Here is a 22550-nt window from a genome sequence, read left to right on the forward strand (position 1 = left end):
ACAAGGGTGAATAAGAGAGCATGGAAACAATGAAATCCTGGATCTAAGTCCGGTGCTTGTAGTTGCACCAGAAAATCTAAATAAACTCACAATTTTAGTCACCTAAAACACAACCTACATCATACATTGCTCTCGGTTTTTCACATAGACTAATCATCTGGGCTTTCTTTGATAAATAATGATGGTTTGGGATCTGTTCTCTAATGTTTGATAAATTAGGTTAGACTGAAGTATCTTCAAATCCTGTAGGAGAACAAATTGTTATGTCCTGATGAGTTAAAACCCTGAAAATAAGCAGGGTGTACTTTTTTAGCCAATACTGACATAATGTAACTGTGCAATGTTACAGAGTAAAGCAGGAAGCCAAAACGCAGCAAAAACTGGACATAACTGAATGTTATAAGTTGGAAACACAACAAAACTCACCCATCATGATAAAGATGTTTATTTAAAAGCAAACGGTTGCATAAAACTTTTTATAAATGTTAAATGATACTTTATCCTGCAGAGTTGCCCTTTAACCTAAAAGGCTCATCTGACCTTTAGTTAAAAGGTCAGATGGAGTTCTTCATGCAGTGTGACATTTAAAACTCAAAGGAGCTGCTGTTCCTGGGTGTTTGTGGAATCTTGACCAAGCAGACCACAAAAAAGTTCAAGTTAAAAATCCTTTAGATGGTGTATAAACTGATGGCTCAAAAGGAATATTCAAACTGTATGTTTAAGGTGACATTTAAGGAGCAAAATCCTAATAAAAAAAATGTTCTGGAAACATTACTGGTCCATTACTGCCCAATGAACATATATCTTTCAGATCATTTGCATCCTACCAAACCAAATAAATCCAGCTCATGTGCTGCATAAAGCCCTGCATGTCTCTGCAGCCGACACCTGACACCAATATCTCCAAATACTCACTCAGTCTACGCTCGGCTGCTCTCACAAATAGATCCCCTGACTCGCCCTTGTGGCCCTAAGAATGAAAAGGACGTGGTGGGTAATGAGAGGGTTCACTCCCAGCCCGTCCTCTGAAGGCTAAACATCTAAACTCACTGCCTGCAAGGAAGGCTTGGAGAACCAGAACCCAGCATGTCGGACCAGTCAGCGTTTGACACAGACGTTTGGACCCTGACCCGGTTCATCATCGAGACGGGTCGGCAGGCCCCAGGAGCCACTGGGGAGATGACCCAGCTCCTCACTGCCATGCTGACCGCAATCAAAGCCATTTCCTCTGCTGTGCGTAAGGCAGGTCTGGCCCACCTGTAAGTACTCACCGACCCAAGACTTAGATCCCTCAGTTTGGGGTGATCTTTGCATGTCTTGTATTGGTTGCATCAAACATGTGGTGCTCAACAATGAGATTGAGACACTAATCAGCAAAGGTACATTTTTCTACATTTTTAGATTCTGCACCACTTTGGTTCATGTCCAGTTTTAATAAGTTGCTGCTTAAATCTGGACCTAAACAATATGCTGTGTGTGAAAAAAAGGGTTTTTTAAATGCACATTTGGATTTATGAACCTCCAACTACATCTTTTAATGGCCTTTTCAAAAATAACCCCAAATAACAAACTTCTAGAGGACATAAAAATCAATACTAACATGCTGATAAAAAAACAACATGGTGCTGTCATTTGTGTTATATCCATCTTCTGTTTGTTGGTTTAGTTGAAATATTTTAAAACTCTGCTTATTTGCTGGGTCATTAGTCTACGTTAGGAGATGTGGGTCGACCTGAAAGGCTTTGGACCAAGGTTTTATATATATATGAAAGCTGGACCAAACAGACTCGTCCTCACTTTAAAAGAACTCAGCTTAAAGGTAACACAAAAAGAGCTATTTTTAACCTAGTGCATAAGGCCTTCCCTCAAACACTAACTTTGTTTTCAAGGGTTTCTGCTAATCCATTACAAGTAAAATACAGTACAGTTTGAACACATTGAGTTTTGGAATTGATGTTCTGTTTTGTTTTCGTTCACATCCTGAGTCTGGTCCACATTAATCTCCCAAGTTTAGTTTTCAAAAGGCATTCATTCAAAGTTGAAAACGGAGCCTCTAGTTTCTGTTTGGAATATTTTCTGTCAACTTTAGATTTGGTTAGGTTACGAAAATCAGAACAATGGACTATATACCTAACTCCACTGCTTCCTGAACTTCTGGCAGATCTTTTGTTTTCTGTCTTTCATTACTGGACAAACTGATTAACACAGGTGTGGCTGGCCTAACTCGTCATGGTTACACAGGGCCACACACCTGGATTAATCAGCTTACTGGCAGTGGAGTTATGCATAAAGTATATAAGACAGTCTGAACATTGACTGGACAATGCTACAATTAGATTCATTAAAACCAGGCTTTTGTTAAAAAGAAAAAATATGGACAATCCTGCAAAAAATTTTATTATATGTTAAAAAAAAATAATAATTATAAAATAAAGTGTAATGTTTCAAATTCACTTTCAGATCTCTGAAGCTTTTCTGGAGAAAACTCTGATGTGATCATTTAATTCTTATTTGCAATTCAAACCATCTTCGAAGACATTCAGTTGAAGAAAGCAGTTGAGTCTTTAATATCCCTTTGAACCCTTTATTTGTCAGAAAACTTTTTTTTTTTTTTGTGAGCTGCTGAGCTCCTTACAACAGCAGGCTCAAAAACCACAATTATTGAAATGTGATTTTAACTACGGATTACCCTATTCTGTAGATAAATTAATTAAAATACATGTTTGTGATTTCTACCACCACCTTACTCGCCCGTCCCTCCATAAAAAGTCAAGTTTGACTTTGGCTGGGTATATAGACCACCTCAGATTAGCTTCAGTGGCTGAAAAAAGCTGCAAAATGAGCATTTCCTCAGCTGCTGAATCAGAATCTGTGACCTGGACACTGACCTCAGTGTCATAAGGTGAGGGCCGGCTGTACAACAGCCTCACAGAGATGATAGGGTTTCATTTTAGGGGCCAAATGTTTGACATTTCATTCCTGAGTAGATTGAGGAGACGTGTCAGATTGTTCTCCTAGTCATATGTTTAAGCAGTTCTGTTGTAATGCTGTGGAGCAGTGATGTTGGTTTTAATGTCCCCTCTAAGCAAAGTAAAGATAGTGCTGCTTTGCTGTGAGCAGAACAGGAACCTCTGTTTGGTTTTGATTGATTTGGATTTTCTTATCTCAGAGAAATGAAATATTAAATCTAACAAAGGACAGAATGGAAAGATTTGAGCAACATTGTAGTTGCTCAAAGTTGACGCAATAACCAGTTCTTTGTTTGGGGACTTAAGGAGATTTGCCAGGTTTGCAGGATGGTGGTGGAAGTCCTTCAGGAGTTTTTAGAGGGTGTTTTGCATGAATTAAAGATTAAATTACCCCAGAAGTATGATGCTAATGAAAAGTAGTTTTATTGAATCCCCATCATGTTTTTTCAAAAACATGAAAAGGATCTTACCGTAATAAAAAATGTGGAGCTTTGGGATGTATTTGCTCTAGCTGGTAGATTTTTTTCCCCACAGTCCTCTAGATGATACTTCCTTTTCATTTTCAGTTGTTTCCTTCTTATTCAGGGATTTTAAGAAGACAACTGGTTAGAAAAGGCAATTTTATCTATTGTTAAGTTGTTTTATTCATAATCCCTTTTTCACATTACAAAAGGAATAATTACAGGACATAATAAAAGAGAAATAAAAGGTTAGAAGGATAAATAACATTATTTGGAAGCCATGAAATACTAATGATAAGCTAAGGAAACTCAAGCCAAATACCTTACTTGATACAAAGGTCCTCCATTCACTCCCTTTTGCTGCAAACCGTATAAATATAAATTCTTTCACTGCTTTCACAGAAAAACCAGTTTAACAAAGAACCAGAAATACCAGCTAGATGTCCACACACATGCTGGTTTTTGTGAAAATACTTCAGTACAGAAACAAATACCTCAGTGAGCCTAAGAGAACAGAAAAAACATTTCCTCTTTCTTTTTTTTCTTTTTTTACAGTGTCCTGTCTGGCAGTGTGGCAGTAAGAATAATGTCTTGGTGCCAAAAAGAGCACAACAGATTTTACTTTTACAAGTGGAGCAGTACGGCTATCGCCATAGTGTTCCGCTTGTTTTATGAATATAAATCGCTTTATTATAGTTATGAAGGGAGTTTTACAGATTATATGGATACCGCAATGTAAATAGAACAGAAGAAGAAAAACAGAAGAAAAAGGAGAAAAGATGAAACAAAAAGAGGAGATAGAAGGGAGATAATGATAAAACAGACCCTAAAGAGGGTAAAAAATAAGTGAAGGATAACAGTTATCAGCCTCTGTGTCAGGCCTTCTCTGTATTCATTTCCTGCTTCTTAGTGTACACCCAGCTATTCATTTCCTGTTACTAGTTTTTTAATTCTATTCTGTTGACCTCAAACAGTTGATTGATACTTTTAGACTGACCTAATAGAAAATGAGTCACAAACCAGTCAAAGTCCGAAGAAAAACATTGAAAGATGCTCACAAGCTGAGCAGATCAGTAATGGGAATGTGTGTTTTTCGTACAATGAAGAAGTCAAATTTACTACTCCACAGTCGCTATAAGCATGCTTGGAGTGAGGGATTGATATCGAGTCAATGAATCAAAGCAATCTGCTGGTTTTCCTCAGATAGAAAACTTTTAATCAATCTGACTGTATGATCTGGTTGAATTATCTCTGTAAAGTGCCTTGAGATGACTCGTGTTCTGAATTGGCGCTATAGAAATAAACTGAATTGAATCTAATAAACATGGTTGGCGTCTAAATGTCTAAACTTAATTATCTGCTGGTTTGATATGTTAAGGCAAGGCATGGCCGGCTCTGTGAATGTGACTGGAGATGATGTGAAGAAGCTGGACGTGCTGTCCAATGACATGGTCATCAACATGCTCCGGGCGTCCTACGGCACCTGCTGCATGGTGTCCGAGGAGAACAAGGAGCTCATCATCACTCCTAAGGACAAAAGGGTAACACAAGTTCATTTTTAACTGTTTTGGTGAATAAGATCTACCAATGGAAATTATATTTTTTCACTTGAATAATGCACATGAAATAAAATAATGGAGATGTTTTGTTCTTATTTGAAAGGTGAATAATCTTATTCCATTGGCACGTTGTTTTAATTATTCACTCTAATCAATTGGAATATACATTTATCTCTAGAAAAGTTGATTTACTTTTTTTGTATTTGCAGTGTTCATTCCAGTTTTCCATGTACGTTTAACTTTTTTTAATTAGAGTTCTTTTCTGTTTCTTTCCTGTTTATTGGTCTTCTCCCCTCAGCTTCATCTGCCTTAATCAGACTCAGTTGTTCCTCATTCACTTGAATACTTTCAGTTGTTAACCATGCCTTTCTCCATACTTCCTTCCTTTACTTAAGCTCTCATGTTGCCATTGTTCTTTACTGGGTTCTAAGTTACTCTGGTCCATAATTAGTGAAATTTAACACTTCCAAGTTAAAGTAATAGTACAATCACTCCCGGGGAAACATGTAAAGCACTACTGGCCACACCTGCCTCAGTAGATCAGTTAAACTTACTCTGAATTATGGAAACCAGAAAATCCTTAAAAGAAATGTTTTTGCCATCAGATTATGAGGTTAAGCTCAAGCACACTTTGGTCATGTGACAGAACTTGATGCTTACTAGCAAATCCAAAGGATAGGTAAGGCTTTGGAGAGTACTCAAAGTTTAAAATCCAACCTGATCAAGATGACAAAGTAAAACTTTAAATATTTTTTTTCTTTTTCCCCCCCTAATTTATCATTTGAAAACCAGATGTATAATTGTGATGATCTGAAACATTTAAGAGAAACCAAAATGTTTGAGAAGAGAAATCCTTCCACTGCTTTAATGCTTTTAAATGTGTTTAGGTTTATTTCTGTTTCTCAATCACACTAAAGTAACAAATAAATTTTAACCCTTTGACTAGTGCTGCATGTGTCCATGTGTCCTTGTTTGTTTGCTCTGGGGGTAAAATGTTTCCACATTGGATCTAGAGTCTCATCACTTAAGTCATCTAATGGGGTATATTTAAGAATGTATATATTTGTTTTATTTTGAATGGCTGATCATATAATGTTAAATTGTAAATCACCAATCTTTTCTTATGTCATAATAATAAGAATAAACGTTAGATAAAGGACACTGAGGAACATTTTCTTGGATGGACAGAGGCTTTTTAAAATCTCTTTAGTCAAACCAAATGTTTGTTGTTTCTGCAAAGGTTGACTCTGCCTCAAGCAGAGGAGTTTGAGTATCCTGCTGGATTAAGTGGGGGATGGAGATATGCTGATGGGGTCTGTGGTGGTGAAAGAGCTAAGCTGAATGGTGAAGCTCTGGATATGCTGGTCCATCCACATTCCATTCCTAACCTTTTGACAGGACATGTGTGTTATGACTACAAGTACTAGATTGTGGACACAAGCAGAAATGAGTTTTCTATGTTGGCTGTGGGGGAGACGTCCAGGACGATCCCTTTGGTGTTTTTCAGCACATTTCCCCTCAGAAGAAGACTCCATCATAGAGTTTATATTGGTTGGATTTGAATGCAGGCTTGTTTGTAGGATTTTTTTCAATATGATATAAACACGGATGTTTTCTTTATTTGAACTCAGGGAAAGTATGTGGTTTGCTTTGACCCTCTGGACGGCTCCAGTAACATCGACTGCTTGGCCTCTATTGGCACCATATTCGCCATCTACAAACGGGTGAGGCTGACATCTGAGAATCCTTTCAAAGTAGATTGATTCCACAAAAATGAACTTCTAAAGTTCTTCTTAGCTGCAGTAACAAGCTGTGGTCACCAGAGGGTGGTACAGTTACATTTTCCTACATTAGGAGCCTAATCAGTCTATTCTGCAGCAGTTATGGTAATACAGGGTGTCTGTTTTAAGTTGGAAATTAAAATATTGTATAAGTAATTAGAAATACAAGACCTTTTTGGGTTTATTTATTATAACTTACATGTTTTTATTTTGGATCAAATCAATTGGACATAAATAAATATATAGCTTTTAGATTGGAAATTTTAATTATAACTGAGTCCTTTAACCTTTAACAGCTTTATAAAAACAGATGTAATAACAGCTTGATGCTTTTCAATGGACAGAAATGAACTAATAATGTTTTTCAAAACAAAAATGCAAATCAGTAGAAAATGTAAAAGCAAGAATTTATTTTTAAATGTTTAAAATAGGAAACCTTTATTATTCGACTGTAGTAGACTAATAAACATTATGAACTGGCCAGCTCTCAGTAAGCAGTTTTTCTCTATATTGTTGTTTTAATATGCAGACATCAGAGGGGGAGCCCACAGAGCAGGACGCCCTGCAGAAAGGGACCAACATTGTGTGTGCCGGCTACGCCCTGTACGGCAGTGCCACCCTGGTGGCCCTCAGTACCGGCGCCGGCCTCAACTTCTTCATGCTGGACCCTGTAAGTCTTCCCCAAAATTCTACTTTGAAAGAACAATGTTTAACTTTATATATAAACTTTATTTTAGATGACAGTCCTTCTAGTGGTGCAGGAAACAGGATGCATTGAGATCATCATGCTCTGGCATCACCTTACCTCATGATTCAAATTGTGGCATACATCATTTTTCACCAGAAAAACAAAACTGCCATTGCATTTCTAGGGTATGATCAAATAGATCAACAATAGATATACGTACAGATATATATTTGCATAGATATACGTACAGATATATATTTGCATAGATATACGTACAGATATATATACAGAAGAGCTATATGTGTATATATTTTATCTCTTTTTATTCTTATTTTTTATCTTTATTATATTGTATAGTTGGATGTGTATATATATATATAAAACAGTAACTGGAGCGTGTAACAAAAGTAAGTTCCCTCTGGGATTATTAAAGTATTTCTGATTTTGATTCTGATTCAACACTAGATTATACACCAATGGTTACAAATTACTGCTGACACTTTTACAAAACTACTTCTCATTAATCATATCGTTTAATGTAAAACTCTGCAGACTCTCTGTCTACGCTGATGAATGTTTAGGTGTGTCACATGCTGAAATGAAAATTTTAACTGACGGCATGACTTACTTTCTATTAAATGTGTTTATTCATTTATTTGACCAATCGGGGGCAGTATCAGAACACCCATAGTTATTACAGAAGGCTTAGTTCATACTTAAATAGGAAAAAAGTTATGAAAGGAGAAGGCAATGCTGAACTTAACATACCTTATCACATGCTGCACAAACAGAGATTCCAGATCCTTGATCATCATTTTTCTGCACCCTTCAGAACAGGATTGCGTGATTAGTCATACTTTGTGACAGTATTTAATGTACCACAAAATTACACTAATTTCCCAATGTGTAGATCCCAGTCACACCAGCTTTTATCCCACAGTAACCAACATAATAAATGCAGCTTAAGTATTTAAGCGAAATTATAAATTTTTACTTTCCTGGTTAATGTTTTTTTCTCCTCTCAATTTTGTTAAGTTAGATGATCTTTTGACCCACTTTTTTTTAATCAGCAATTTTTTTTTTTCACTTTATCTTGTCTTCTCCCTCCACCTCGAGGATTTCCTATCTTGTGTTATTTTCCATCTTTAACAGTCTCAGCTTGCAGTGGTCACTGTCTCAATTTTGATTCATTTGAATTGTATTAACTACAGTTTTATATTAATAAAGGTGACTTCTAAAATCATTTTTTTTGGCTTTGCTGAAAACAAAAAAGAAACGTATATTTTTGTTAATTGTTGGAAACCCATGTAGCTACGTCTTGGAAGGTGCTATATTCAGGACATTTTCTTTTCGATTTTCTTCTCACTCTCAGAGGTGCTTTCTAATTTTCTTCATTTATTATATTTAACAAGATGACTATGACTCACTTTTTTGCTTGTGCTAAATTTAAATAGCGTTCTTTTTAGCCAATATACAGATTTACAGCTGCTCAATTTGTATTTTTATGCTTTAAACTTCAAACTGAAACCTATCTACCATTTTCTATTAACACATCATTAAAGTTACCAATTTTCTTCTGAGGATCTGATATCTGAATATTTTTTTCCTGTCTAAAAGGCCATCGGTGAATTCATCCTGATTGAGAGGAATGTGAGGATCAAGCAGAAGGGAAAGATCTACAGTTTGAACGAAGGCTACGCCAAATACTTTCATCCCTCCATCAACGAGTACCTCAAACACAAGAAGTATCCTGAGGTGAGAGCTTTTTGCTCAAATCTACGACTAGCAGAAGCTTGTGTGAGTCTCTCTGAGCCAGAAACATGAGATGCATCTGTACGTTTTCTTTTTTGCACAAAGCTAAAAAATGGAAGGAAGACTCGCTGACAAACAGAAGCATCTTTTTAGCTGGTTCAGAAATAATATTCAGCCCTGAGACATGAGTTTAAAAAAGACGCTCATCATGTGAGTCCTGATGAAGCACTTGATCTGCATGAATAGGTTTACAGAAAGCTGATTGCAGAAGCATGACAAAAAGGTTTTAAAAAGTTAAATAAAATTTGTATTTTCTTAGCAACGATTACACAGTTTCATACTTTTTTAATGTAACAATATGTATTGAAATTCCTAATATAACTATATATATATATTAGGGGCTAAAATCAGTCATTTATTGATAAATAACAAACATTTTGCACATGTGTAAAGATGGGAAAGTTGCTCAATGCAGCCAGGTGGTAAAAACCAAAACCAAGCAAACAGAGATTAGATCCCGACTGTAGCGTGTGAAGATCAGCTGATGAAGCAGTGTGATGTTTGGTAAGACGGGAAGAAGGAAAGGCAGCGGCGTCAGCTCAAAGCAGGAAACCTGCTGTACGTCAGGAAACTGCAGGCGGTCATCCGGAAACTCTGATGTCCAGTGCTGCACACTCAGCACTCCTTCAGCACCGTTACACACATGATGACTGACTCTGTCATTGGCATCCCTCTCATCACTGATGAATTACTGTGGTAAACCTCAAATCCTCTTTTTTTTTTTATTGCTTATTTCCTCAGCCGTGACATTTCATCCTGTACAGTCACAGCTAAAGACAGTAGTCTACGTTCTTTCAGTGGACACCCACATCACTTTGCTGGACTGCTAATACAAAGATTCACTCTTAATCAACAGTTTTTTTTTCTTTTTTCTCTTTATACTAATTAATATTTCCTCAGTGTTTTTTCATTGCTCCGTTTTGAATGTCATTTAGTTAGTAGGAGAACAGATGTAATGAAAAAGTATTTAATGGCGCTGCTGACAAACACAATGGAGCAATGTTGAAAAAAAAAAACATTTTGTCAGAGAAAATTAACAACTTACTTCAGATGATCAAAAAATCAAATGTATTGATGATATTTTTGATGGTAAACGTTAACAAGTTTCCATCACCTTTAGGAGTATATCTTTGTGTAAAGCAACACAAATGGACCATACAAGTTTATTTGCGTACATTTCAGTGACAAGACGACATAAAGGAAAACAGGAGAAAAGCAAACAAAAAGGCTGATCTCAGCAGCATAATAATAGAAACTAATGATTGTTCTGATATTTTAAATATAACGTCAAAGGTGCCTCTAAATATCTGGTTTCTGGGAATGCAAACACGACTGCGAGCAGATGATATCAATAACCTGGGAGATTAGTTAGGAATAAAATGTTTAATGTACAAGTATTTTGGTTCTGAGCCATTCACTGATTTATAAACTCTGAGATACAGAGAGGCACTGTTAGGATTAGCTCTTGGCCAAAATCTCATATTTAATGTAAAACTTAGTCGCATAACTGCTTTATGGACACTAAATGGTTCACTGTCTGAAAAAGGAAAATTTTAACATATTAAACATGCAGTTTTGTAGCTTATTGGTAGTTTCTTACATAAACCTACATGGTGTGGCGTTGTTTACAGTATCGTAAAGATGATTATTAGCTTTTTGGGTTGAATCGGACCTAAAGTTTAAGTTCACCATAGCAACATGCTTTAATATCACTGACCCCATCCAGAGCCCACTGGAGGTGTCCCTGTGTGGAGCCACCTTTATCAGCAATAAGTTCCAGTTTGACTTTGACACCATGTACAACTTTAAGCTCACTGTTTTTTTTTATTCATGTAACTTCAGTTCCTTGATGCTTTTCAAATATTCTAATTGTTTGTAAAACTCTCTTAAGGTCCCACTAAAACATTTCTGTTCCGCTGATGTTTAGGTTTGACATCTCTTCTTCTGTGTTTCTGTTGACACTTCTCTGCTGTTTTTGGGATCATTGAGCTGCTGAAGACCCAGTTTGAACCAAACTTCATTTTTCAGACTAACATCCTGACATTTGACTTTAGTTTGGTACATAAAGAAAGGTATTTCCCACTCAACAACTAATATGTTGTAGTTGTTTTTTTACCAAAGATATCACATCTCTACTGAGCTCTCTGAAGGTCTGTGTTCCAGAAGTTGTGTCGTTCGTTTAGATTAAATGCTACAAATCTAAGGCATTAGGCTGAAATGTCATTCCTCTTATTTTAGACGTATTAAAGGTTTCACTGCTTTTGCTATTTCAGTTTGCAGAAGTACGTTTTTGTAAAGCTTTTGCGGCTAAAAAAGGAAAACATTGTGCCACCGTTTTATCCTGGAACACTTGTGATCATAACAATGACACAGCAGAAGGAAACAGTAACTGCAGGCTTTTCTCACTGCAGCACGCAACGGCTCAAATCACGAGGTTAAAGAGTAACGTAAACATGGCTCAACGCTTCAGAGGATTAAACTGAAGGCAGTTTTACAGCATTTTTTCCTTTCTGTTCTTAAACGGCCATCCTTTTATTTATTGTGTTTGAAAACCAGTTGGAAAATAATTGCTCGGTTTAGAAGAAGCTACATAGATTAACACATAGAGATTCATTTGTTTTGTCTGGAAAAATTAATCCTTAGTCAAGGAAAGAAGAAAAAGTCAGATCATGAACACTCTGGTTTCAGAGATAAAAGAAAATTTTACCTGAACTTCTACTTTTAATAGACTTAATATAAGAAATTATTTGTGTTTTTAAATAAGTTTAACCCTAAAAATCTTCCACATTTCATTCATCTACAACTTTTTTTTTTGATGATTTATATATGTTTTTTTCTTTGAATGTGTTTTTAAGTTTTGTGTGCATTAACGTGTGCATTGAGTAAACCTGTCCAAACACACCCTTCCCTAGATGAGTGGGAGGTGAGTCAACAAGCTCGTGACTCTGAGCATGAAAAACAACTGCCAGAAACATAGCTGCAGGATTGTTTTTTTTGTTTTGTTTTTTTGTATTTGCAAAGCTTTCGGTTTGTGGAATCTGTGGGGTAAACAACCCTATAGCCACAATTTCCAAAAAGGTCCTAAAGATGTCTGTTTGCTTCATGTATTTCTCATATTTACTGCTTGTGGACTCTGACCCCGCTGAGTGTTTCCTAAGCAGCAGATTTGCCGGTTATCGATTATCCTTTATGATTAACGCAGATCCATTGAAGTAGGTTACAGTAAAATAGGTCAAAACTCAGAAGAAAAAAAAAGTTAGTGGAGTATTTAGTACATGTGGTGCTTATAGGTATAGCAAAATGGTCTGTAAATCCCAAGCATTGATATTTACAAAATAAGTACAAATATTTTAACCAGTTTTTCATCTGATTTTGTAGTTTATTTTATAAAGAAATGTGTTGAGCAGCAGAACTGTAAGCTTTTAGCCCATAGTAATTCACAACATCTTCCTACATGCAAGTTTGGCTGCATAAAAACAAAAAATATGTCATTAAGTTTGAGATGCAAATGCAAAGAACATTTCAAATAAATAACACTGATTAAGTCTTTAGGCAATATTAAATGGATAGATAAAATAAAATGCCTTCTAACTGGTTATAACAGAATCAACATTTCTTTAAAAGGTCTACTATAAAAAAAAATAAATTAATTAAAATGTGGAATTTTAACATTGAGAAAGCATGATAAACTGTAAACCAGTTTTGGATTCTGATTTAAGATAAGCAGAATTGTATAACCTTACAATCCTGACTGTGCAATTTTTTTTATTTTATGTTCACAAATAATGAGATCATTTAATTGACTGCTTCTATGTTGCACAGGATGGCAGCTCACCTTATGGGGCCCGTTATGTGGGCTCTATGGTCTCAGACGTTCACCGCACCATCGCCTATGGAGGGATCTTTATGTATCCTGCAAATGAGAAGAGCCCAAAAGGAAAGGTAATCTCACATTTATTACCCAAAAAAGGTTTCTTCTCCAAGGATCTATCTTAAAATATTATAATGCAATCTCTGTCATTTCATATTTTCAAATTTAAAAACAAATGATATTTAATATCAAGAATTTTAATAGTCTGGAGGTTAATTTGTCAAAATGGGATTTATTCCACATTAATTTCTTAAGAAGCTCAGAAATAACAGAGGTTTAAGCTAACATTAAACTTTGAAATGAAGCCCCAAGTTTGGATGGATTCTAGCTTTTTAGACCTGATGTATACAGTATGTTATCTATAAAAGATTTGCATACAGCTGAAAAACGGGTCAAACAAGAACGGTATCAAACTATAGAGATATACACGCCGGATCTTTCTGGTGCCCAGAGATAGATAGTATTTTTTTTTTTCTTAAAGTACAACTACTGTTTTTCAACCTAAAAATGTAACAAATCTCTTGTAGTATACATTCAAACTTTTTGTTTCAAAGAGCCATGTTCCTTCTGCAGATCTAAACTACTTTTGTCTAACTTGACCAAAGGTGGAAACTGCTCTTCAATTTTGTACATTAAACCTCAAATAATTTCAAACTGAACTTTTCTCTTTTTGAGGGTCCAAAACTCTTTTGAATCTACTATGATTTCCTCATGCTCTTTTAGAGAAAAAAAAAAATCAAACTGCCTCAATGACAATATAGCTCAGTTAGTTTATAAAAAAAATCACAATACAATTTCTGTGATTTAAGTTTCTAGTCTTATATTCTTGGAGCAGCTGTGCACATATTGTACGGCTCATGTGATGAAATGTATAAATAAATATTTCTAGAATATGTGAAATCATGTCTAAATGCGACAAACCAACTGTTTGTGAGTTGAAAAAGACAGAGTTAGTTCAAAACACATACAGTACTCGTGTCACCATACATATGGTTAAAAAAGTTCTTTCACTTTAAACAATAGCATATAAGCTGTAACTGTAAAGCAGTTTCTTCTTCACTTGACAGAAAAAGGCGTTCGAGTGGTTGTGTAACCCGAGGTTGGAGCTGTTTTTCCTCCACAGATATATGAGGTTTATTTATGTTAGAGAGCTGCAGTAAAGATAATTGACAACCTTTTACCTTCTTCATTCCTGCCAGCTTATCTGCCCGGACTTGTTTGTCCTTTAGTGTACTGTAACCGACTCTAACATCTACATATGCAGTTACATTTTCAAATGGCTCTGAAATTTTCTTTGTTAGGCACTAATATGAGTATTATTAATTTATCTGGTGGGTTTGAAATGGATTATAAAAAAGGTCAAACTTTAAAATGTAAATATCAAGTTTAAGGGAATCTTTACTAATTGACGTTTGTGTTACCATACTTATAATCAGATGCTACAAATTATTTGTGTTTGAGTTCATTTTGTTTGCAAATACATCTCAGTAAATAATAGAAAATTATCTAGGATTCTTTTAAAGCTAAGCCGATTAGCTCGGCTACAGCTCGCAGAAAATGTTTGTTTTTTACAGGAGGGGGCCCAAAAATATGTAGGTTGAATAGAGCCTTGTTCCAACATTATTTAATTATAATGTTTTTTTGATCACTAAAAGCTTCTGTGAATTCAGGAGACGACACATTTACAATCAGATCTGAAAATACATATGATGTATGGAAAGAAATAAACAATAAAACTTCAATCAAGCCAGATTTAGCTTCTGTCTGAGCTGAGTAGCTGCTTTTGTTACTATATAATCCAAGCTAAATGCAGAGTGAAAAATGTTCCAGTAACAACATCAACACTGAAGAGTTAATGTTTTAAGTGCATCACTTGAAAACATCTATGTAATAATTGGGCAAAACTGATGCATGCAAGAATTTTTGCTGACTGACACACCAATTATTTCTGCTGGATAGATAACTAAAACCATCCATCAAATTTAAATAATTGGTGGGATTCGATTTGGAAACTTTTCAGTATGATGGTTTACTACATCTAAATTAATATCTACATTTTCTTGTCCTTCATCGAACATTTCTGCTTTAAACATACAGGATTTTCATAATGATTAACGAGAAACAAAATCGGAAAATAATATACCATGTCTGTTTACTAAACTGCTCAAACTCATGACATTTTAATTTTAAGAGTCACATGATGAAAAGCCATTTGAACACATTCCTTGCATATCTAAAAATGTTATATTTTTATAGCAGTTTTTTTAAATTCTCTTCTGCCAAAGTACAACATAGAAATGATCAGACAGAATCATTTGTTTTCTTATATCTAAAGCTGACCTCTTATTCCTAGATGTATGAACGCAAACACTGTGATTATTAATGTTCTTTGAAGCCTCTGTTGCTCTGGAGGCCTGAAGCAGCTGCCTAGCTCTCGTTGTTAATATATAAATTAGTAAAACTATGCTCAGGTGTCACCATCAGTCCCCAAAGCACGAGCAAACCATATGAATTAGTAATATGCTCAGGAAAAAGTTGAATCTCCTTCAGTCTGTAGAAGTTTAAAGATCAGTCCAATAACTGATCATAAGACATTAACATACGTGTGGTTTTGCTATTTTGATTTTTCTAATTAATTTTCAATGATAATTCATAGATGTAGTTTTTTTCTTTTTATCCCACTAGCTGCTTTCATAACTTTTTCAGTCTTTTAAATTTAGCAAATATCCCATCATTTTTAGTCATCAGCATACAGGTAAATGTTGTTGAAGCAAAGTGACTACAGAAATATAACTTTATTGATCTCACAATGGATAAATTCACTCTCTGCATTTAACCCATCCCCTTGGGGAGCAGTGGGCTGCCATTGTGCGGTGCCTGGGGAGCAGTGTGGGGTTAAGGGTCTTGCTCAGGGAGCCAGTGCGCAGGCAGTGGGGATTGAACCGTGTACTTGCAATCTTCTCAGAGCTCAAGCACACTGCTCTAACCACTAGGCCAACACTCCCCTCAACAGTAGCTACGTCATTGTTTTGTGAAAAGTTTGATCAGTTGTTAAGATGTCTTTCTCTCCATGCCTTTGAAAAACTGTCCTCCCACAGCTGCGGCTGCTGTATGAATGCAACCCCATCGCCTTCCTCATTGAGCAGGCGGGTGGCCTCGCCACCACAGGCACTCAGAGGATTCTGGAAATTCAGCCAGAATCTCTCCACCAGCGGGTGCCCTTCGTTGTTGGCTCGCCAGATGACGTCAACGAGTACCTGTCATTTGTCAAGAAGTTCTCATAAAAGCTGCAGCCGAGAAATATGTGTGAGATAATGTTGAATGTTATGTTTTTCACTACCCCAGAAATTTTGTTATCAACTGAAAAATATTTTATTTTATTGATAATAAATAAATGTCTTCTAATAGATAAACACAATAAAGACTGAATAGTAGAAATTGTGAGTTACTAAGTCCATTGTCCAATCCTAAGACCTCTAAAAATAAAAAACATGTAACTCAAAGGAAAAGGCTGGTTGTATTTTTTTTTTCTATGCCATACTGTAGGTTGAACCAAATATATTATACACACATTGTAGAAACCATGTGATCTATGACCATTCTGACAAACATCTCTGCCGTTAGAAAATAGCGATAAAGTCAGTACTGTTATAATAGAGACAAAATGGGTGTTTTGATTCGGCATGCTTAAGATTAGCAGGATTGTTTAAAAGATGTTTAAAAGCCTGTGTTGATTAGGCTCTCCACAAATCTATTTATGGTAGGATTCTTCAAAACAGTTTCTGACATACAGTACTGTCAGATGATGTGTTTTCACTTAATGTCAGTTTGAAAGTGAAATAAAAGTGGTCAAAAATAACAATCATGCCATAAGTTGTTTGAAATTACTGATGTTGAGGATTTTTTCTTGTTTGCAGAAGTGAATGATGGAAACTGGAGGCAGCATAATTTGTTGGAGGATTTATTGATGATAAAAGATAAAATGTACCGAACACCACACCACAAGGAGCAAGAATGGAAAAACAGGGATTACATTGGAATGATCCACACAATAAGGCTACGTTCACACTGCAGGCCTTGATGCTTATTCCGATTTTTTTTTGTGAAATACGACTTTTTGCGTTGCTGTTCATATTTCCAAATATGCGACTTGTATGTGATCTCCTGTGTGAACTGCAGTCATACAACGCAAGTGTCCTGGATGCGCAGTAGAGGACGCAATTACATCACAGGCCAGCGTGCTCTGTGTTTATGGAAGTAAACATGGATGGTAGTGCCAGATTGTAGTGAATCGTCTGCCATGGTTGTTTTTCTTGTCGCTTCTTTATAGCAAGACCCAGGCGACCTGGCTGTTCAGACGCAGGTCACATTTGAAAAGATCAGATTTGTATTGGATTCAGGACCAAATAGCCAAGTGGTCTGGGTGGCATTGGAAAAAATATTAAAACCTAGATTCAAGCTATTCCATCTATAAATGCAGCATAGAGAAAAACGATGATCAGCAAAGAAAGCACACTCTAAAAAAATGCTTTCCTTGGTATTGTGTTTAAACCCAGCTAGCACCTGGTGCTGGCTTGTCCTCACACCAGACCTATGTTTCTCAAAATAAAATGCTACGGAACGTACAGGTGATAGAAGCGCACAACTCAAACTCAGTCTCTCACCTTTTTACCTAAAAGGGATCCAATGTCTTACTAAGGATATTGAAGCCTGTAGTTGTAAAGAAATCAAACTAAACAGCCTTCTAATTGACAAGCTGTGGTTAATGAGCTACTGCCACATTTTTATACTGTAAGAACAATATGTTAAGATGTTTTAAGCCCCATGACTATGCTTATCTATACAGTATTTGAATAAAAGCCAATTTTCACTGGTCATAAAACTTTGGAAATGCTCATATTAACGCAGAAGTCAGGATAAAGCTGATTTCCATTTCTCCACTGCATGATATTGGAGTAAAACGTCTCAGACCAGAGGATAGCTGGCATGGGATGCAATGCCACAGTTGTTCTTTTTGTCTTTAGCCATGTAGATGTAGCCATTGTTTCCCCACCTTGAGCCCCAGCTGTCAAAAAAACAAAATCTAGATCAGATCTGACTTAAAAAAAGAAGAAAATAAACAGTATAAGTTGGTTCTATTTAAATATATTTAAACCAAACTTGCAATATTTCTGGGCTATAAACTGTATTGATTTGAAAAATACAATTAAATAAAACCATAAAAGTAAAACAATAAAACCGTTGTAAAAATACTTAAAAACTACAATGAAATAACTACATTAAGGTCATTACATTAGGTAGCTTATATTAAATTTTGAACTCTTAAATAAAAAACAACTGAACATTAAAAAATGATAATATCATAAAAATCCAGCAAAATCAATGATATCTAAGATCTTACCTGTTTTTGACAATCCAGTAGTTTTCAACAGAATCATGGGTTTTTTGGAAACCATAACCAACAACCACCACACCATGGTTATGCTTGGAGGTGCTGCAAAGCTTTTCATAGTAGATGCCTAAAACACAAACAATAATGTGAGACATTAAAAGGTTTTAATGCAGTTTTATTGTGCTGCCACTGAAAAAAGACTCAGGCTGAGCTGAAAATTATTTTAATTTCTTATATATCTATATTGTACATTCTCAATCACAGCCTTTTTTTGCATGTCTGAGTACTGATTGACTTGTACCTATTAAGAAACCCTTTTAACATAACCCACCTGACAAGACGAGGTTGGCAAAAACAGTATTTCATATGCCTTTGATTTTGAAAAGAAGACTGAGACAAAATTTCTCATTGTTTTAAAGACTCAGTGGCTGTTATTGCAAAGACGTGATGGTTGTTTTGGCTTAGAGCAGGGGTGTCAAACTGGTTCCAGAAAGTGCCGAGTGGCTGCAGGTTTTCTTTCCAACCAAGCAATAGCACACCAGAGTCCTATCATCTCATCAAGTGAGTCCAATCTGAACATGATGACATTAAGAAATGACTATACCATAATCAAAGGAATTTATCATTTGGGAACTGATTTTCAATGTACTTGTAAAAAAATGTATTTGACGATCTGAAACATTTCAGAGTAACAAAAGACGGAGACAGAATGAATCACTTATGAAGCAGATGGCATTTTATTTAAAAACGAACCTGATTGGTAAAACTGAAAAGAAGACTGACTAGCATCAATGGTAACAGAAACTGGCCCAACAGCAGCCACGGCCTCCATCAGGGATCGTTCACTGCCTCTGGAAATATCAATAATCCCTGTGACGTTGACAGAGTTGTACCTGGGGTCGTACTGGCAGATCTGGTCCTTAAAACCATTGAAAAACAAAGAAAATCCAGATTGTACTGTTAAAAAAGTACCATAAACTGACATAGAAATACATACAAATGAATAATTTCCAATTCTATTTGCATCTGCATTTGTGTGAACATTCGCAGGATATTCCTCTAGTTTTTTCAGCTGAAAAGACACGTACTTTACCAACATACGGGTAGGATTCCTCCGAGTCTAGACCCCCATTGGACTTAACATACTGGAAAGCCATGTCCATCCAACCACCATCACAGCCCCTGTTGCCTTGGGGTCTGGAGCAGTCCATCAGGTTCTGCTCACTCAGTGACACAAGTCGACCTGTTTTCCTGAACTGTTGGCCCTCCAGAGACCCGATGGCACCAAAAGCCCAACAGGAGCCACAGTGACCCTGAAGGGGAGGTAAGGAGCTTTTTAAGGCAATAGTGACATACAGAGACAGTTTGCTGAGATTAATGCATTCTGATAACATGAGGTCTGCTTTTATCTGAAACAACATAACATCATGGTGACAAAAAGAAAGTCCATGTGTAAAATCTATAGTGTTATTAGTTTTTATGAAGGTGAAGCAGACAAATTGCTCTAACAAATCTCTATTTACAGCTGCTTTTCTAATCTAAAGTAAAGTCAAAACATCCTGTTCTTAAATGTCTCCGATAGCTGCAGATCTGTTTCTATAGACATAATAAAGAGTAGACCCTGCTTTGGCTTCTGCAATGCATGAAATATGGCTGCCATCTTGGAGCTGTCCCTGTAACTACTTGGCTAAATCAAAACAGTGGAAGATGCTACAGCATTGTGCATGTTTTTCTTAAAATCAATGGGCTATTCACATAAAGGTTTATGTGATATCTTTTCGGAGAAAAATAAACATACTATAGTTTGTATGTTCTTATTAGTATATCATTGTATTTATGTACACTGGCAAATTGCCAGCTACTGTTATGTTATATATAATATTTGGTGCAGGTGTTTAACCTGCTATAAACACTATCTTTAAAAAAAGAGTGTTGTTCAATGAGTGTTTGAGCTGAGCTCATTTAAAACATTTATGAGCTTTTGTTAGTTTGTTATAAAAATAGTTGTTTGTTTGAATAGTACTTGCATGCATACATGTGTAGTAGGCTGTGTGCTTTGCCTAAAACATATAAATCATGTCAGAATATTATTAGTGTTTTATTCCATTAAGGATATTTAAAAGCAATGAGCGTCTGTATACATGTAGCTATGATTGGTGTATTTAGAAGGATTGCAGCACAAAAAGTTTGAAAAGTTTATTATTCTTTTTGAGCACTATACTTCATTGAGCATCCCATAAAAATTACTCTTCTTGAGTGAGTGGCCTTCCTGAGTTTCCGTTCATATGGAGTTGTCTACTCTTTGTATACGTCTGTGTGCTGGACCTTATAACTAGTTCAGTCCTATGAACTTTCTGTCTCATTTATGCAGAGGTGTCAAGTAACATGGTACAAATACTTTGTTACTGTACTTAAGTACACTTTTTTTGGTATCTATACTTTACTCCATAACTTATTTTTCTTCCTACTTCTGACTTCTGCTCATTACATTTTCAGACAAGTATCTGTATTTTCTATTCTTTACATTTTTAAAACAATGTTACTTGTTACTCTTGGCTTCGGTTTAATATTTATAAATATTTTTTTCACGTAATGTGCGCCATCCATTGCAGATCATTGGCGCCATCCACATCTAGTGAAAACTAGTGTAATTGGATGAGTCATGTAAGGCAAACACTCATTGGCTAGCTAAAGGAAATCATCAGAAGCAAGTAGATGTTCTTTAAACTGTAAACGTGAATTGTCTATGCCATGCTACAATGTAGGATTCAGAAAAAGATGTTGAAATTTCTGACACAGGCGAGAGCGTATCGGGAGATGAAGACCAACAAGACCTCCCTCATCCTTTGGCCCTATCTCAAAGAATATTTAGAAATAGTTGAAAAACTGAGCTTTCAATTCATATAGTGGCATCTGGCTGTTTTTTTAAAGGTTACTTTATACTTTTATATTTTAAGCAGTTTTTGGAGCACATATTTTTTTCTTTTTTACTTGAGTAAAGAGGTCAAGTTGAAACTTCAGCTTTTACCAGAGTGTTTTTAAACTGTACTGTAGTATCCATACTTCTACTTAAGTAACAAATGTATGAACCTTTGACACCACTGCATTTATGTAGCATTCCATTCACAGCATAGAGACTGTATGTCTGTACTTGTAGCTCCCAAATGAATCTGGAGTCACATGAGAAAATATTGCAAATATTGATAAAAATGTCAGTTTTTTATTAAGAGGGGGACTTTTGTAACAGTTAAATTTGCATTTCGGAGTACTGTCTTCATTATGACAGTAATAAGGTCACAAGCTTGAATGCCTCCCTCCATGTCATGTCTCTCTCCATGCATTTTGGCGGTATGTGAAATCATGCCAGAAACAACTCTCGCTGAGAGAAAGTCTCTCTCTGATTACCTGGTTTTTGACATGAGTGACGTAGCCTTTTTCCCTCCAGTCCACAGCATTAGGGACTTCCAGAAAGTTGGGCTTCACAAATAGAGACTTCTTAAGCTTTCCCTCAGTTTGGGGTTGGTAGCTATTCATGGCCTGAACAAACTCTTCATTGGTCTGAAGAAAGAAGGTTCACAGAAGAAAAAAGGTTATTTTCAGCCCCTTTTTGTATTTCCAACATCTTGCTTTGTGGCCTCTTCTTCCATTATCTTTTAAACTTTTAGCTATTTCTAAAGGTATCCACCATAATTTTAGAAATGTACAAAAAGACAAAATGTCTTTACTTTATGTTTAACACATTGAGATATAAATCTATTTAACGAGCTGATGGCCACATGCAACAGTCTGCTGGATATGTTATATCAGTATATAACATTGTACATACAAAGATGGTCATCTGGTGGGTAAATTATGTTCTGTTTACATGTAGAACTAACATTTGGGCCCAAAGAGAGAGTTTCACATATAGAGCAGTGGTATTAGAGGGCATTTCCTGGAAAGTCTAGAGCAGGGGTATCAAAGGCTACGTTCACACTGCAGGCCTTAATGCTCAATTCAGATTTTTTTGTGAAATCG

General features: G+C 35.9%; 2 protein-coding genes across 3 annotated transcripts in view; one reads left to right on the forward strand and one right to left on the reverse strand.

The window, feature by feature from the left end:
- The first annotated feature begins 977 nt into the window (after positions 1 to 977).
- LOC107096511 (fructose-1,6-bisphosphatase isozyme 2-like) lies at positions 978 to 16651 on the forward strand. The gene is made up of 7 exons (XM_015393190.1): positions 978 to 1259; positions 4809 to 4971; positions 6621 to 6713; positions 7300 to 7440; positions 9076 to 9213; positions 13093 to 13212; positions 16240 to 16651. The coding sequence occupies exons 1-7, from the start codon at positions 1087 to 1089 to the stop codon at positions 16423 to 16425; spliced, it is 1014 nt and encodes a 337-aa protein (XP_015248676.1). The 5' UTR covers positions 978 to 1086; the 3' UTR covers positions 16426 to 16651.
- A 690-nt stretch (positions 16652 to 17341) lies between these two features.
- LOC107096509 (cathepsin L1-like) overlaps positions 17342 to 22550 on the reverse strand; it is an 8918-nt gene continuing 3709 nt past the window's right edge. For both annotated transcript variants that reach the window (XM_015393187.1, XM_015393186.1), the window contains exons 4-8: positions 21939 to 22091; positions 19622 to 19846; positions 19287 to 19452; positions 18543 to 18660; positions 17342 to 18206 (exon numbers count right to left, since the gene is read on the reverse strand). In XM_015393187.1, coding sequence (XP_015248673.1) covers positions 18107 to 18206; positions 18543 to 18660; positions 19287 to 19452; positions 19622 to 19846; positions 21939 to 22091 — 762 coding nt within the window. In that variant the 3' untranslated portion in view covers positions 17342 to 18106. The remainder of the gene's footprint in view (positions 18207 to 18542; positions 18661 to 19286; positions 19453 to 19621; positions 19847 to 21938; positions 22092 to 22550) is intronic.

The sequence above is a fragment of the Cyprinodon variegatus genome, unplaced genomic scaffold (genome assembly GCF_000732505.1).
Source record: "Cyprinodon variegatus isolate N-32 unplaced genomic scaffold, C_variegatus-1.0 Scaffold629, whole genome shotgun sequence".
Classification (NCBI taxonomy): Eukaryota; Metazoa; Chordata; class Actinopteri; order Cyprinodontiformes; family Cyprinodontidae; genus Cyprinodon; species Cyprinodon variegatus.